This window comes from Rhamphochromis sp. 'chilingali' (assembly GCF_963969265.1).
Source record: "Rhamphochromis sp. 'chilingali' genome assembly, chromosome: 3".
Taxonomy (NCBI): Eukaryota; Metazoa; Chordata; class Actinopteri; order Cichliformes; family Cichlidae; genus Rhamphochromis; species Rhamphochromis sp. 'chilingali'.
In genome coordinates this window covers 7,700,924-7,717,597 of record NC_137931.1, presented here as the reverse complement: position 1 = coordinate 7,717,597, position 16,674 = coordinate 7,700,924, and the positions used below count along the sequence as shown (strand labels likewise).

Genomic DNA, 16,674 nt, shown 5'->3' with positions numbered 1-16,674 from the left:
ATTTTTTGATGACACACAAAAAACCACGATCCAACAAAAAACACACACGACACAGTTGTGCATAAAGATTTATTATTTTGTTGAAAATAAGTGTTTCTGACATTGAACCACTAACATATCCGATGTGACTAAAGATAGATGAGCTACACACTGACACTGATGTTCACTTCGTACATTGTAACAAGGCATTTGTATCATCTGTAAGGTGTCTGCAGAGTGTTGGTACATTTTATCGACTGACTGACTGATTGATTACCGTCTCTTTGGGTGCGATTGATTGTACTCACTTGAGAGTGTGACAGTACAACTTCGTGCTCACGTCATCCACAGTTATTATCTGTGACATGAATGGGACATGAATCCCCCCCTAAAGGTGCAGCCTTTTTTGTTTGTTTGTTTGTTTGTTTGTTTCAAACACATTCGTTCATCCTGTCATTCATTTATTGTTAAGGTGGGCCCTGCTTCCAAATGCACCTTCCAGTAACGACTCCTTCACAGTGGTGTTAACTTATCTCTCCGGGTACTCGGTGAATGGCCGTTGCACTGGCAAAAAAACCAAAAAAGTGCAAAATAGAACAACAAGCAGAAGAAAAACAGGACAGATAGAACTGCTGCGCACGCCGAGCCGTCCTCCCATGGACCTATGGCTGCTTTCCCAAAAGCATTTAGCACTGTGGTCCTCTTTGTTGATGGCTTTTAAGATGGTTTTTGGCACCGCGCTGCCTTTGGGAAAACCCCGGGAATTCACTCTGGAATAATCAGCAAAAACCGTGATAGTAGCAGGAAGGTCGTGTGTTTTTGTTTTTTGTTTTATTTTAAGAGGGGAAAAAAAATCCCCTCTGTGTTGGAGAAGTAGTGAATGTCAAAACTGAATTCCCCTTAACCTGCTTTCTCTGCAACTTCCTACATTTCCCAGAATCCTCTAGGAAGCAGCTAAGAATAGTGACACCAAAAGTGGGGGTTTGCTTCCTTTAACCCTGCCCCCTCTCCAATCTTCAAGTTTGTCTAACATGAATACATTTGGACTCTAATTTCTACTCCTCTCCAATCCATCCACCAATCACTCCTGCTCCACCTCCCCTCCGACATTCAGCTACTGTATGCTACAGGCGGGGCAGCAGGCCTCTCTCCGGTCCGGCAGAGGGCAGAAGTCCATCTGCCTGACGATCTCCGCGAAAAGCTCATCCACCATGGTCTTGCTCTTGGCCGATGTCTCCATGAAGGGGCAGCCCCAATCCTCAGCCAGCGCCTGGCCCTCGCTGGGGGACACCTCCCTCTCATCCTCCAGGTCCACCTTGTTGCCCACCAGAACCACCGGTACCTGCTGGTACCTGCAAATTAAGAGAGAAAGTGACATCAGTGGAATTGCGCTGCCTTCGCCACCCCGCTGGGTGTCTTTTGGTACCGACTACAGGAACTTCTTAATTCCTACGGGACGAAGAAAGAGAGGGAAAGAGCCATAAATGTGGCTGCTTTTGTGTGTGTGAGTGTGTGTGCATTGTTGGCCTACATACTGTATTTGCTCAATGCTGAAACAATAAGGGGTTTGAAACAATGCACAATAGAGAGGAGAGGAATAAACCCAGCTACACTCAGCTTGAGCTTCCCAGGAGACTCCTGCCGCTCAGCGGGCATCCGGTACCAACAGGAGGTTCTATCAGAAAACCGCCATCATGAAAAAACCCAACTGATGGTCCATTTATTGCTGAATACATTACATATGTGTTTGCATGGTGCGCAAGCTGCATATTTTAATGGATTCCAATTCTTGTTTAAAAATCGTTAGCTCTGCACTTTGCACTTGCACCATTTCCATCGTGCACTGAGCACGTCTTAAGGATCAAAAGCTTTCTCCCCCAACGCGTGGGGCTGACAAGCCCAGTCCTCTTCCCCTCTGAGCCATCGATACGAGGAAACCAGGCTGGGGAGAGTAATGGAATAAGTTATTGAATAATTGAATAAAGCTAATGTGCTGCTCTCACATGGGAGAGACATGAACACTGGGGCACTGGAAACAACTATTTTCTACTTCATATTCATCTTTGGCTATATTTGATGCTTGTTACTGCTGTAAAAACTCCAAGGCTTAGCATGAATTTATAAAGAGCCGTGTACATTACTTCTGGCTTTGAGAAGAGGCTGACATCTGTAATTTGGTAAGTAACTCCTTAAAAGTGCACTTTGCTCAAATCACACACACACACACTTCTTCAAAACAGCACTGCCTTCATTCAGTGGGGACAGACAGACAGTGGGTCTATGATCAATATTTCATATTTTGTGAAATGGCCTGTGAAGAGGCCGAAGGAGAGCTCAAAGGAGAATGAACTGGACTAATATTCATCAGCATGAAGCAGAACTGCCAACAAACGCTCATTTTGCTGTGTAACTGTTGCTGGATCTCTAAAAAGCAACTACACTCACTGGCCATTTTACCTATTAGCTGCTTTTTAATGCAAATGTCTACACAGACAATTGCATGGCAGAAACTTGACGCATTTAGGCACGCAGACTTCGTCAAGACTACCCGAGCATCAGGATGGCAAAAAAAGGTGATTTAAATGAGACTGGTGGTGACAGACCATCTGGTCTGAGTATTCCAGAAACTGCTGATCTGCTGGGATTTTACTACAGGATGGTCTGAAAAAAGAGAAAATATCAGCAGTTTTCTGGGCGAAAATGTTTTGTTGATGTCAGAGGTCGGAAGAAAATGGCCAGATTGCTTTGAATTGATAGGACAGTGACAGCAACAGTGACTCAAATAACCAGTCACTGCAACCAAGCTATGCAGAAGAGCATGGGTTACAGCAGCAGAAGGCCACACTGGGTGGTCTTCTGGTGGTCTTGGCACACTTTGGGCCCTTTAGTACCTCGTTTATTCTGTACCACAGAGAATCTTTGGGAAAAAGGGAGTCCAACTCAGTAATAGCAGGGTCTACAGAGCATTTGCTAATTGGCTCGTAATAATTATTGGTTGCAGTTCCTCAAATGGCCACTTGACGATTCCTAGGTGCACTGCCGCTTCACTGAACCAGACCTCTGTGCTGTTTTTCTGAATGCAATCATCCCGTTATTGCACAACATGTCTCTACTCCATTTTCCACAGTGTATGGACGCAGCTTGCTAGAGTTGATGTCAATGTCAATGTGACCATCTTTTAAATACAGTGACTTATCGCAGTTTTCCAAAGGTGGCAAACTGTTAGCACACTAGTTGCTACTTCACAAACAGACACTTATATTATACTTACATGAAGCGGGACCCCACTTTATTCAAGCAAAAGATATTGCATTTCAGTTAGATGCCCTTCATGTTTCCCGCGATTAAATAACTACACAATATCAATTAAAGTGGGTGTATATTCTCACAACAGGTAATAGCATAGACTACCTAATAGCCTTGGCCATCAGTCATTCCTAAGTGCTTTCCCAGCCTGCCTTATTGATCTGCTGGCACTATTGAGAAATAGGCTCTTATCTACAAATTGGTGGCCCGCTGCCACGCTGCTCAGCTGGGAGAAGAGCTGAGGCGTGGAAAAGAGCTGGCAAACGTTTCAGCGAGCTTACAGGGGCCAGAGAGCTGCAGGAAATGAATGCAGGCAGCAGGGCAGAGGACACTTATGGACCTGCTCGAGTGTCATTCAGCAAAGGGTTCTGAGCTCGACCTGTATCTGCACCTCGTTTTGGATCTCAGAAGCTTCTCCAAAGAGCATTTCTTTTGTCTTAATTGCCTATGAAGACGCTTCAAACTGTCAGACAGACGAAACTCATTCCACACAGCCGAAGACTTCCTTCCCTGCAGCCTGACATTTCCCCTAACAACAGCCACACTGTACAACACAAACGCACGCACGCACACACATGCAAAACAACAGCTGACCTCAGCAGGACAACCATCTCGCATGGCCCGTGTGTTTGGAAAGCTGGAATCTAAAGGGTGTGAAGTGTGAACAAGGAGAGTACCGTGGAGACAAACACAATCTGACAGCCTTGCAGGAGAAACTCTATATATATCTACAAAGACACAGGGAGAGCCAGATTCTCCGGGGTGGGGCGGGGAGTTTGCACGGCGACTGTTTATTGCAGCATCGAACTACAAGCCCCTCCTCATCAGATGAGGGGGGAGCAGCTCAGCGCACCGTGGAGAAAAGTTGTCCCACAGGGATCTATAGGCCGCTATCACTCCTTATTGACTAATATCTCAGGAGGTGTTGGAGTGAGAAGCTTAATGTCTTTATCTCAAGCATGACTCTTCACTATAGCTATGTGCTAACTGTGCTCGCTTTATTGAAGTGTTCATTTGCTTTTTTAGTTGATTGATATGACATAAAACAATGAATATCTCTGTTTCCACGTGATGCAGTGTAACTCGGTCATGGGTCCTTCTACCTTTGGGGAAGACCTGACTTAATTTAATCTACAAGTTCTACTAAATCCTTTAGATTAGGATTTGGATGATTAATAACAGGTAGAACAACTCTCTTTGACGACTGCTAGGGTATAAACCTAATTTCTCTTTTCTGAACGTTGTCATTCTGGCTGCTTACAGAACAAAATGATTGGGTGCGTGTCAGACGTTAGTGAGGGTGATCGGTAGGGATGGGTACCGGTTCTGACATAAACGGTAGTAACCAGACCGAAAAGCAGCGCACATTTCGGTGCTTTATTTCGGTGCTTTTTTTTCCTGAGCTGTGATACACTTTAGATTCTAGCCAATCATTTTACGTTTCGAGGATAGTAGGCGGGTCCTGGTACGTACGTTCTTTTAGAGCAGAGCTACAGATTAAAAATGCCCAAGGCGAAGCGGTCAAAAGTCTGGCTGCACTTCACAGCAAAATATGCAAACTCAGCAGCCTGCAACAAGTGCTTTAAGCTGATACTGTGATACTGTCAAAGGAGGTAACACCTCAAATCCGATGAAACACCTGGCGATGCATAGCGTTTTTTTTAAAAGCCGAGAAATGCGCAGTATTTGATAGCTTGCTGCGAGACCTCACACCGAGCACATCTACTGAGGGTGTGGTGCCTGTTATCGGACCCGGAGTTAGCAACATCCCCCAAAAACCCGAAGAGTAGAGTCCTGGCCCCTAGCCCTGCCAGTGTAGCAGAAATGATGACGGATGATGATGCAGCAGCAGCAGCCGTTCTTCTCTGCGTGAGTAGCTTAATGTTGTTTGTGTGTAATTTACGTTGAATAGGCTAACCACGTTATTACATTAATGCATGTAAGGTGAACTAGCAAACACCATCATAGTTACATGCGGCTGTCTTCTTGTTTGATGGCAGATACTCCCTTCACCCTGGACAAAAAGGCTAAAATGACCAAAGAAAAAGTGGAAAACAGTTAAACATGAGAGGTTTTTGGACAAAGTTTGTGTTTTTTCCATTGTTTAAGCACTGCTTCCAGCCAAGAGTGATACCATATATGCCACATAGCTGCTAACATTGTTATTTTTTTTTACAAAAAAACAGCTGAACATGAGAGGTTTTTGGACCAATTTTGTGTTCTCCATTCTTTACGCACCGGTTTGAGCACCGTTTAAGCACCGGCACCGTTTCAAAAGTACCGGTTTGGCACCGGTATCGGATAAAACCTAAACAATACCCATCCCCAGTGATCGGCTTACTGAGGTTATATACTGATATATAGTGAGGTCACAAAAAACGACATTACGGGTACGGCTGAGGTCGTCAAATGTCATTTTTACGGGAGGAAAAAGGTTAAATACTGTTTTTAAAATACATATTTTGTGCTTTTATTTTGAAATTTTATTTTGAAATCTTTTGAAAGCAGCTATAAAAACCCGTCCTTTAGCCTTTTTCAGTTCACTGTAATGACCCAAAACCCCCATATAAGTATAAAAGACCAGTTTCCCAGTTAAAGGCAACTGTTCTTTTTTATTTCAAAAGAGGAAATTCTTTTTTTTTTTTTTTTTATTCTGTACATATTTTTAGTTATTTTAATTGAAATGTATCTTATTATGTTTACTTGGATGCATAACTTTGCACTAGTTTAAGGTTTAATATGTCGAGAGCATCAGTGAGGATTGTTTTGTATAATGCCTTGTGTTTACACACAGCAGCACTTTGAGCTAAAAAGTGAAAGTCCGTCTATATCTCTGATGATCTGCGTACTATCAGTTTTTATGACCCTCTTTGAGGAATGGCACCCTTCATGCTCTAAGCACTGTCGTCTTGGAGCATGAAGTGTTTGAATCCAGTCCGGGACTTTTTGCATGTTCTGCGAGGGTCCTCTCCATGTACTGTGGCTTCCTCCAACAGTCCAAAGACATGCACAGTGTGGTTAACTGGCCTCCATGTGATAGCCCAGAGACAGACCTGTCCAGGTAGTACCCCGATGGCATTGATAGGGTCCAGCCCCCCACCACCACCACGACCCTGTATTGGATAAGCAGAAGAACACGGATGCATGGATCTGTGACAGTTATTCCAGTTATCATGATACAGAATGTCCTCATGACTATTGGAGCCTTAACGGTATGTTTACCAGTGTTATGTTCTTCCTGAAGTGTTATTTTCCCGGCTGTATAAATATAAATCAGGAGAAACTAACAAACGCTTCTGACTCGTTCCTTTTACAGCACTTGGACACTACCTAGTATGGGGATTATCTGCACAGTTGGAACGTGTTGGGATTGGTTGGCTGAACTATACAGTTGTATAAATGTGCAGATTTTAGATTTATAAACAGAGCGTGAGAAACGATGCTAGAAATATAAAGTGGCTTAAGATAGCTTAAAAAACTATACCGATTTATTTTTTTTTAAAGTCTGTATTGATGTCTAAAATATTGCAGCATCCCTATGATGCACGTATAAGCCTGAAATAAAGGTTAGACACAAACGACTTAATGCCATTCACCTCTGCAGGCTGTTATTTCAGCTGCTGGCAAAGAGGCAAACACAAAACGCACCCACCCACCCACACAGAGAATCAGCGTTTATTCCTCACATAAAAAAGATGGCCTCCACATTTTCCATTTAGCCTCGGGGTACAACAGACTTGTTAAGGCTACCTGCTGTGCTAAATAGCTTCAGTGACCTCACTTACCTTTTGTTTTCGTTTGTTTTGTTTTTTTACAGGGCCCACAGCAAAAAACACTCATACAAATTACAAAAGAACAGTCAGACATCGCCTACACGAAGCCCTCCAACCCTGCAGCCATCTCTTTGCTCTCTGGATCTGCTGTTAATTACCAGTTGTAGCAGCAGCAGCGCTGTGTGACAGCCAGCCACGTATCTACATGTAGAACTGGATAGAGAAATCACACAGCCTATAGTGCCCACACTATGTGAACTCCCAAAGGGTGTGTTACTGCTGGAGAACAAAGCTTTGGTATCTAATGATTCTGTAATGCCTCGGTATCATGGAGGAAAAACCGCAAACATTCCTGTGATACACAGGCAAAGAGAGGGGTCTGCACAGCAGATGGAGAAGGTGTTATTTTAAAGATGAAACCCCAAGCTTCATTTCCGCCTTTAATGGTGCAACAAAGCTCCCCTGACAATCTTCTTCTCTGTTCAGATAGAAAGACATTAAAAAAGGATGTGAGTTCACGTGGCCAGTGCTGCTTTGTGCTATTATACCTGCTGTTCTGGGCACCTAAATGACAACAAGACTCCCAAAGAGAGAGATAAGCTACTGCAGGAAAGGCTGTTAATAAACCTATTATTAAAAATATTCCAGTTTCTTCCTTCATTGTGAGTGTTGAGCCTGAAAGCAGTATCTCAGTCAAGCAGCTAAAAAGAAGCCAAATGGAAAAGACTGATCTGCACTTCCTCTTTTGGTCACATGAGGCTGATCCAAAAATAAGTCCCCAAAGACCTCGATGTTCCTCCACAAACATGGGGCAGTGGGCTGAAATGTTTCTGAGTGGACCTGTGATTAGTAAGAAGTTCATTTAATTGGCAGTTTTATATATAATGCAATAAAGACTCTTTGCAGGTTCTCGGTCATCCAGGTCATGGTAGTTTTAAGACTTCAGCTCAGTTTTGGTTTCTTACCCCTCCCAAGTGCACACCTGAGGCTGTCTTTATGCTATTTACCTTAGCAATATGCTGGGTGTCCGTGTCTATTTACTCTAGAGGAGGCTGTGAAACTTTGTGCAATTATTCAGAAAGGAGTTGATGAATTGGTAAAGCTCACTTCTGTCCCATGACAGCTATATCGAGGTTGAGTTGTTGAGGGACTTTTCTGCCAGTAAGCATTATTGCTGCAGTAAAGCTCTTTTAGCTGCTGTTAGCCCCTGTTAGCTGCTGTTTTGTCACTGTTACCTGTGACCTACCTACTTAGTGAAACTTCTTTGAATTGGATCGAACACTGTTGGATAATAAATAAATAACAAATAAACTTTCATACAATGTATATGGTGTGTACGACTATAATGCTTATCAGAGAGAATGTCTGATTTTTAAGAGACTTGAGCCTAACATTACCTGGCATGATGTTAGCTTAGAACCAGCTGCTGTTGCTTAGCCAGCTCGTGGTCAGCTGTCGCATGGCTAAAGTAATTGCAACAATATATAAATAATTAAATAAGCATATTTAAGCATGTTTTCATGTGTTAAAGCTCTGACTTCAGTTCAGGATATGAGGCAGAATGGCAATGTCCATTTAACATGACAGGGCAACATGGCACCTTCCACAAACTTGCTTGCACTTGGTTGAATGTATTTTTGTAATTGTGAATGTAATCCCAGCTTTCTCTGCATAGTAAGGAATCAATTATAGCACGCTATAGGAGTTAGCATGACCTGTCACCTGATATGTGTATTACAAAAGGCACAAAAAGCAAACAAAACAGGCCTCCTCTTATTCACAGCCCTGTTCAATAGCACTCCTAGTGGTCTAATAACACTACAGGGTGCCTTTAACATTAGCTGTGCTCATGCTATTTGTACAAGTCAATTTAATACATCTTGAATGGCTGCATTAAACCCATCAATGCTACAAAGCTCTGACTGTTTTTCCCACTTGGGAAGCTGGCATCAATATGTGCAACATTAGAATGATTTAAAACACTTCAATAACTGCAACATAAGAATGCAAACTGATATAATCCATCCATCCATCCATCCAATTCTATTATCCAGTTGAGTGCCAATGCAAGTTGGACTATGCTGCAGTTAGTATCTATAAACAGAGACTTGCAGGAGCTGTAGGTGAGGAACTAGAAGTTTTTGGTAGCAGGTTTCTGGTTTATATTTACAGCCTGAATAATATTGACCAATCACAAGCTTAATGAACAAAGATTGGCACACACGACAGGGAGCTTCGGCCTGGATACCAGCTGGCTCCACGGGAAGCCCCGTATCACTGGGTGCTATCCCAAGAGATCGCGTCATCACATGATGTTTTCCTTCAGTGACACTGAAATGCATATGCCTTGCAGACTTTGTTTTTTTCACTCTGTAAACATTCCCTTAGGAAGTAGAATGACATCACTGTTTACCGGGTTCATAGCTGTGGCTCAAGTGATATTCATCTAAATATAGGAAGGTCCAGATACACATCAAGGCAAAGAATCTTTTGTAACCCTGAGGGATTAAAAGATAAACCGGAATGAATGCGAGATGATTCACAAGCAAGGAATTGTAATTTGCTGCACAAATGGTGTTCACTTTAGACTTTCCTGATGATGTTTGCTTTTTTTTATTGTACTACACTCACCTCTGGGCAAACTGGGCTTCACTTTAAAGGCTGGGAATGACCAGCCTTTAAAGTGGCTGGTCATTCCCATTCCATGGTTCTACCTTGACTGGATCAAGGTAGAACCATGTGTTTTCAGATCCCCTGAATGAGATAAATGGTGGCACATGATGGAAACACTTAAGCAAGCATAGTGCAGCAAATATGTTAAGTCTATAAGACCAAGCACTTTACTGGTGGCTATCCTCAGAGAGCTGGCTACTTAAACATTTCTCTCCTCACTTATGGGCGATGCTAAAAGCCTAAGGAAAAAAAGTGGCTTTGTACCTACACCAAAGTGCCCCCTGGGAAACGTAGTTTTGGTCTCTCCACCCTATTCCCACTCAGTGGTGCGTGCTGCTCACCTCCTGCTATTAGACACAGCATCAGTGCAGCGTGAAAACGCAGCTCCAACACTTTGAACGTGCTTCCTCCTCCTGTGCCGATTAAACTATAAACCTTAACATGCAAGCGAGGAGATCATTAGATTGCGAGGAGGGCTACGCCCAGATGTTGTTATCACAGATAGCGACTTAAACGGGGGTTTATGTGGTTAGACTAAGACCGTGCTGGAGCGTTCAGGGGGGTAAAGCTTATCTGCCGTGGTGTTTGTTAACCTAAATACGCACAGAAAATTGTTCACATATGTGAAGAAAAGCTGCTATACATCAAGTGTCTTTGTATTTAATGTATTTCCTGCTTCTCTTCACCTCTTCTTTAAGTCAACACTGTAATGTTGATGTATATGTGGCGCCAAAGTCGTGTCAGATGGTGACCACATGTCAACTTCAAATGTGCTCATCTGAACACATTTAAACAGATTTTATCATTTATAGTGTGGTTCAAAAACTAAATTAGCTGTTTACCCCTAACTATTAGCATTTCTGTTCCCCCTTTTTTAGCTAACCTTACACTTAGCAATTCATCATGTTTAGTGACCACTTTCTGCATTGTGTTTAGCAAACAAACTATTTAGACTGTATACTTTTAGCAAAGCTTTAAAAGTGTAATTCACACTTTAAGATATAATTTGAACTTCTAGCTCATGATTTCAGCTAGCTATTTTGATGTGTTAAGCTAACAGTTTCGACTGTTAAGCCATCCCTCTTATTTGAATACTTTTGACATTTTACCATAGGTTGTTTCCAGCAGCCAGACGTTCTTATAATATTTTAAAAGAAGCAATATTTCTCCAGTCTTTCTATATTTTCTTTGAGCTATGGTAGCTTTTTCACTAGTTTTCAGTCCATTCGTGTACCTGACTGCTTTTGTTAAGCCACTTCACATTGACCTATGAATCATTCATGCATTAAAAAGGCACATAATTTTTCTTCATTTCTTTAGTGGAATCTACAAAAAATGCTAAAGATAACACAGGTGGAAAGACAGAAAATAACATTTTTATACCAATAAGGTGATTCCCAAAGAGCTATTAACTGAAAATGGTTGGCATATTTCAGTATGGTGTTCAGTGGGCCCTTAAAAATTGTGAAGAAACTGGACAAGTGGAGAACAAAAGAAGTAGCAGCCTAAAAAAAAATCTCCACTGACGCCTGATCAGAAATGGTTTCGGTGGGAGGATGTATGTTTAGAAGCCATTCTTACGGAGGGGAAACGTGGAGAAAATGCTGATTTATCCTTTTCCGCTTATTCTTGTCAGGGTCGTGGGGGGCTGGAGCCTATCCCAGCTGTCTTAGGGCGAGAGGCAGGGTACACCCTGGATGGGTCACCAGTCTGTCCCAGGTCGAACACATAGAGACAGACAACCATTCGCACTCACATTCACACCTATGGACAATTTAGAGTTACCAATTAACCTAATCCAAATTACACAAGAACTGGAATGAAAATCAGTGGCAGTTTGAAAACTCGAAAAGTTTGCATTCAAATCAGTGTCAACATATACAGTGAATATCAAGAGAGAGATACAAAATTGAGCGTGTACAGCTATTTGTAAAACACAGGGGGCTTTGTCATGGTTTGCTCTGCACTCAGCCAGTGGTGTTAGAGATATTGTCTGGACACAGAAAAGAATAGAGCAAAATGCAGCCAACTTCCAAAGAAAGAGCTTTGAATGTCCTTCAAGAAGCCTGGAGAACTATTCCTGAAGAACTGTAAAGACTCGGTTTTTGCCTAATATACTATACTTCCATGTATATTAGCACGTTTCAATAAATCGCTGCACCTATTTCCCATTTTCTACCAAAATATAGAGAAATGAGGGTTGGCTTAAGACTTTTGCGTAGTACTATATTCTAAATGTTAGTATTTCAACCTCTAGCTAGCCACACTTTTAGCTAATCACGTTTCACTTAACAGAATTTACAAGTTTTTTTGATTATACTTTTAGCTAACTATTTCAGAATATTAGGCTAACAGTTTTAGCTGCTTAAGCAGAATTTTGGCAAGAAATTCTGCAACAGAGGTCATAATATTAGCTCACAATTTTAGCTATTAGCCACTTTTTAGTTTAGTGAGATATTTTTTAATGGTTACCCTGTGTTGTCCATTAATTTTAGTAAACTGTTAACTATGACATTACATTCGGGTTTTCTTTAGGTTGGGTAGTTGATCTGTCATACAACGAGTGGACTATGAGACTATGGATTCACGCCTCCTTAACCAAACAGCATATCTCACTTCTTGTCCATGCTTGGCACATGGAAAGCCTTGCATAAGCATTCTGGTTTATATGACTGCCTAATGGAGGCCCGATGTCTTCTTGGCTTTCAACCCAACACAATCCCATTAAGTTCTGGTGAGTGGGCACATACTATATCTCTGTGTGAGGCTCATTGTTACTGCTGCTGGCTCAGCAACAAGTTTGGGAGGAGGGAGGCTGTTTTTCTAAAGACAGCTAATGGAGAGCAGGAGCCGATTGTGACGGACACCTTAACGAGATCAAGTAAACAACCGAGTAGATCTTGCTAGTACTTCTACTTTTGTCACAGACTGTGACTGACCACCGTTTCTAGCCTCACTGACCATTCAAGTTCACACAGCATTCACACCTAAGACCAATTTTAAGCAGCTATTTACAATCATGCATGTCATTAAGAGTGTGAGAGGAAGCCAGGTACAGCGAGGCACAGGGAGAACATGCAAACACTTAATTTTTGTGTAATAATGTCTCTGCACAAAACTCAACAACAATATTATGTTTTCAAGTCTACTTAAGGGTGTTTTACTTATCTGCGGCTTTGCACATACAGTAACAAGGCCCACTTCAAAGCCAGAGCAGTGTGAAATACAAGCATGAAATATTTATAGGTATACACTTGAGGACGGCGATGGCTGCTGCAGTGTGGGCAGCCGCTTTGGGTGCTGGGGCACTTTTTTATCCATCATTACTATTAAATTAATATAAAGGAGTCCCCCCGCCCCACCCCCACGCATTCGCCATCACTGTGCATCGTCAGCTGTGACGCTCTCGAGCTTCCACTCGGCCTGTGACGTCCACACCACAAGAGAAGCACCGAGTTCACTCCTGGGAGGCAGATGGAAAGCACCGCAGCAATACTCTACTGGTGAAATTATAAAAGTCACAACACTCATGTTCAACAAGCAGAGAAGGGGGCGATATTAAGTGTAATGAAAGGATTTTTTTCTTTTCTCTTTATGATGATAATGAAGTGCATACACCCCCCCCCCCCTTCCCCCCAATGATGATGCTCATGTAAGACCACTGCATGAGTCAGAGCTCCTATCTCACTTTGGTTTCCGTCTGCATGTCTTCTTCGCTGATTTAAAGTGGGGCACTGTTAGTGGGGATTTTTGTTGCCCTAACATAACCACACCTAACACTCCCCCATCTTCACTGAACATCCATGAAAAGTAGCATCAATCGCTCGTCTGTCAGCTGCTGGCATCAAAACAACAACAGCTATAAAACGTTTTTCTATTGAAGAAGTCATAATGATGCGCTTTTGTTGGGAATAAAACAAAGAAAAATACGTTTCACTCCAGTTGCACCCTGGAGTCACAGGCTCACACATTTACACAAGACTCTGAGCCAAAAAAAAAAAAGAAATTCCAATGTGTCACTACCGAAAAGGATAGACCACAGCCTTTCTCCCACTCTCTCTCACTCCCAGGCTGTGAGATGAGCTCAGGGGATGTGTTGAGTAATGGACTGAGCTGATCAAAGCCGTGCAGAGTTAGTCATGTGTGAGAGACGCAGAGAATATCAAACCCTGGGAGAGTTCAGCGGGTTGATGTGTGACAGGTGAGCCGCAGCTGGGCTCTTATGAAGAACATATGAGCGGGATGCAGCTTCTCACGAAGGACTGGAGGAGAGCGTGGGGGTGAGAGAGGAAGAGGAAGAGGAGAGAAGACATGGAGAGGATGGCAGTTTTGTGATGTTTCTCAGCCTCAGTTTAAAATGAAAAAAAAAACAACAACAACAAAACAAAACACTGATTTGTACGTGTGTGTGTGTGTGGGGGGTTCATTACATTTATAGAGGCCCTGGAGGGGCTCCATGGGGTACTCCAAGCATGTTTACTGTTAAATGTGACTGTTTTATTTATTTGAATCAAGGTGTAAATATTTATTATCATATCCTTAACATTCCTTCACCGACACAGACAACTTCCGGGGTCCTTATTGCCCCAATATGGCTATTTAAGGCCCCTAAGACGGGTTTTTTTTGCTGCCTTTTGTCTGTGGCATCAGAGCATTTATTTAGAATTACAATGAATTACAGCACACTGGAAAGCCTCTCACCTTTTCACCCTGATGATCTGATCTCTCATGGGTTTGATGTCCTGAAAACTTTGCTGGTTGACCAGGCTGTAGACCAGGATGAAGCCCTGGCCGTTTCTGATGTAAAGGTCTCTCATTGAGGCGAACTGCTCGGTGCCGGCCGTGTCGAGGATCTCCAGCACCGACGGAGAGGAATCCACCTCGATCTCCTTCCTGTAGAAATCTTCAATGGTCGGGTCGTACTTTTCTATAAATGTCCCGGTGACAAACTGGACCGTCAGCGCGGACTTCCCCACCCCGCCGCTGCCGAGCACCACCACCTTATACTCCCGCATAGCGCTCCCGCGGAGTTAAATCCGGCATGCAGAGAATAAAGTGATCAGCAGCGGATCAAAGAAACGCATGCCCGTGCACAGCAGCCCAGACTCACGCTACAGGCATGACACAGCCTCCGGTAAACGAGATGCTCTTGCAGTTATAGGCGGCCGAATGATGCTGGAGCATTTAGCCCTGAGATGCACAGCCACACTGCCTTCTACTGAAATATTCCCACGCTATCTTGAAGGGACACCATTCCGGAGGCATCCATAATGCAATAAGGCGTCGGTGCAGTTAAAATAAGATCGGCTATTATTAGAAACAACTAGACGGCGCATCTTTTTATGTGCCGACAAAATAAAAGGCTAACACTACATTTCCCCTGCACAGTGGGGTACAGTGGAGTTAAAGGCGAAGAGCACTCTTTGGCTTATAGAAGACAACAGTGCTGGGAATCCACGCCTCTGGTGTGCTTCATCCACTGGATGCTACTATTTCCTGGAAGATATGGAGGGAGATTAGTGCCACATGGCAACAGGGAGCAGAGCACAGATGTGATGGAAAAGAAATAAGAGAGGCTGCTGTGACATAATTGTTTTTGACCTCGTTTTAAACGGAAATATAAGCTAATCTGTAAGGAATGCTGTCAGCAGCCAATGAGAGGCACAAGACAAAGCCAGAGGCTTGGACTTGGTTTGCAGCACATAATTTCTCAAGACAGTGTCAACATATGATGCTTGACTCTGAGCTCTTCTGAGGGATGTTAACTGAAGCCTCAGGTGAACTAAATAATTTGTTAAAAAGGTGAACATGTCAAATTTCCACTCTGCAATTTCAGTTTATTTTTATTTCTATGGCACCAAATCACAACAACATTCGCCTCATGATGCTTTATATCATAAGGTAAAGGGAATAACAGAGAGAAAACCCAACAATCAGATGACCCCCTGTCAGCAGACACTTGGCAACAGTGGGAAAGAAAAACTCCCTCTTAATAGGAATAAACCTCCAGCAGAACCACTGTATAAACACATAGTAAGTCTTTTAAAGGGTTTCCATTTAAACGGCATCTTAGAAGACCAGATCAACCAGAAGGGGACAGTGCTAAGCACAAATGTGAAGGTTCTGCATAATGCACTGTGATTGAGCACTTAAACAATTTTCCTACACATTTAATCCTTTAAAGGTTTCTGAACCATGCCAGAAAAATCAATTTTCTAAAGAAATGTAGATTCTGCTGAACCTTTTAACAAAAAAGTAATTAAAAATATTAATTTGCATTTATATAAGTTTTAATTTGTCTCATACTTGGTACATCTGGCATTTTTTATTTACATTTATTGCTTAAAATGTATCGTTATTAATTTAGGTTTTTATTGGAAAACTAAGAAATCTCAAAAACTCATGTATCAGATATAATACACTCAGAATTAATGGTTTAACCACTCATGGTTAAGTGTGCCCAGGGAAATATGAGTGGTGCAGGGCATGGAGGCTCTTTTTTTGTCTTGTATTGCAGGAAAGCACTTTGGCCTGCCAGTCTCTGGAGCCATAGTAGCCCATGTCTGTATATTAGCTTGTGTTTTGGATTTGCTAAAAGAAAAAAACAACCTGCTGCTGGACTGTCAACCAAGCATCAGATATCAATGGGTGTAATAACTGTGTAAAGACGTGGTGCAAGACAGGAACAAATAATCTGGACAGAGGCTGAAATTCAAACAAATTTTGGGGGCATTTTTATGATGATTCTTTTTACTTTCTTTACAGTTAATCTTTGTCACCATGTTTCTGCAATAACCTGTGTTTTTTATTTATTATAGTTTGTGTTAGCTATACCCTCTGTGATTACTTTGTTCTAGTTGTAGTGTAAATATCAAGAGCACTAGAGAAGGGAGGCTGTGTTCGTGTCATTTGTTCAACGAGGACTGCAGCTCATCGTAATGAA

General features: G+C 42.4%; 1 protein-coding gene across 2 annotated transcripts; it reads right to left on the bottom strand.

The window, feature by feature from the left end:
• Positions 1-41: 41 nt before the first annotated feature.
• LOC308394671 (ras-related protein Rap-2a-like) lies at positions 42-15,219 on the bottom strand. Of its 2 annotated transcripts, XM_080879091.1 has the most exons (3): positions 14,433-15,219; positions 6,339-6,398; positions 42-1,331 (listed from the first exon to the last, which is right to left on the bottom strand). In XM_080879091.1, exons 1-3 carry the CDS (start codon positions 14,744-14,746, stop codon positions 1,094-1,096), a joined length of 612 nt encoding a protein of 203 aa, XP_080735217.1. In that variant the 5' UTR covers positions 14,747-15,219; the 3' UTR covers positions 42-1,093. The 2 variants fall into 2 exon arrangements, with proteins under 2 accessions (XP_080735217.1, XP_080735218.1); XM_080879092.1 differs by lacking the exon at positions 6,339-6,398 and having other exon boundaries at positions 14,433-15,215.
• Between the last annotated feature and the right edge of the window lie 1,455 nt (positions 15,220-16,674).

Bases quoted from the DNA above. Each gene is read 5' to 3' on its own strand.
- LOC308394671 (XM_080879091.1), bottom strand. From the start codon at position 14,746: ATGCGGGAGTATAAGGTGGTGGTGCTCGGCAGCGGCGGGGTGGGGAAG. The intron at 6,399-14,432 runs GTGAGAGGCTTT...TATCCAATACAG, and splicing joins CAGATCATCAGGGTGAAAAG to GGTCGTGGTGGTGGTGGGGG. The intron at 1,332-6,338 runs GTCTGTCTCTGG...CTTAATTTGCAG, and splicing joins TCGGGGTACTACCTGGACAG to GTACCAGCAGGTACCGGTGG.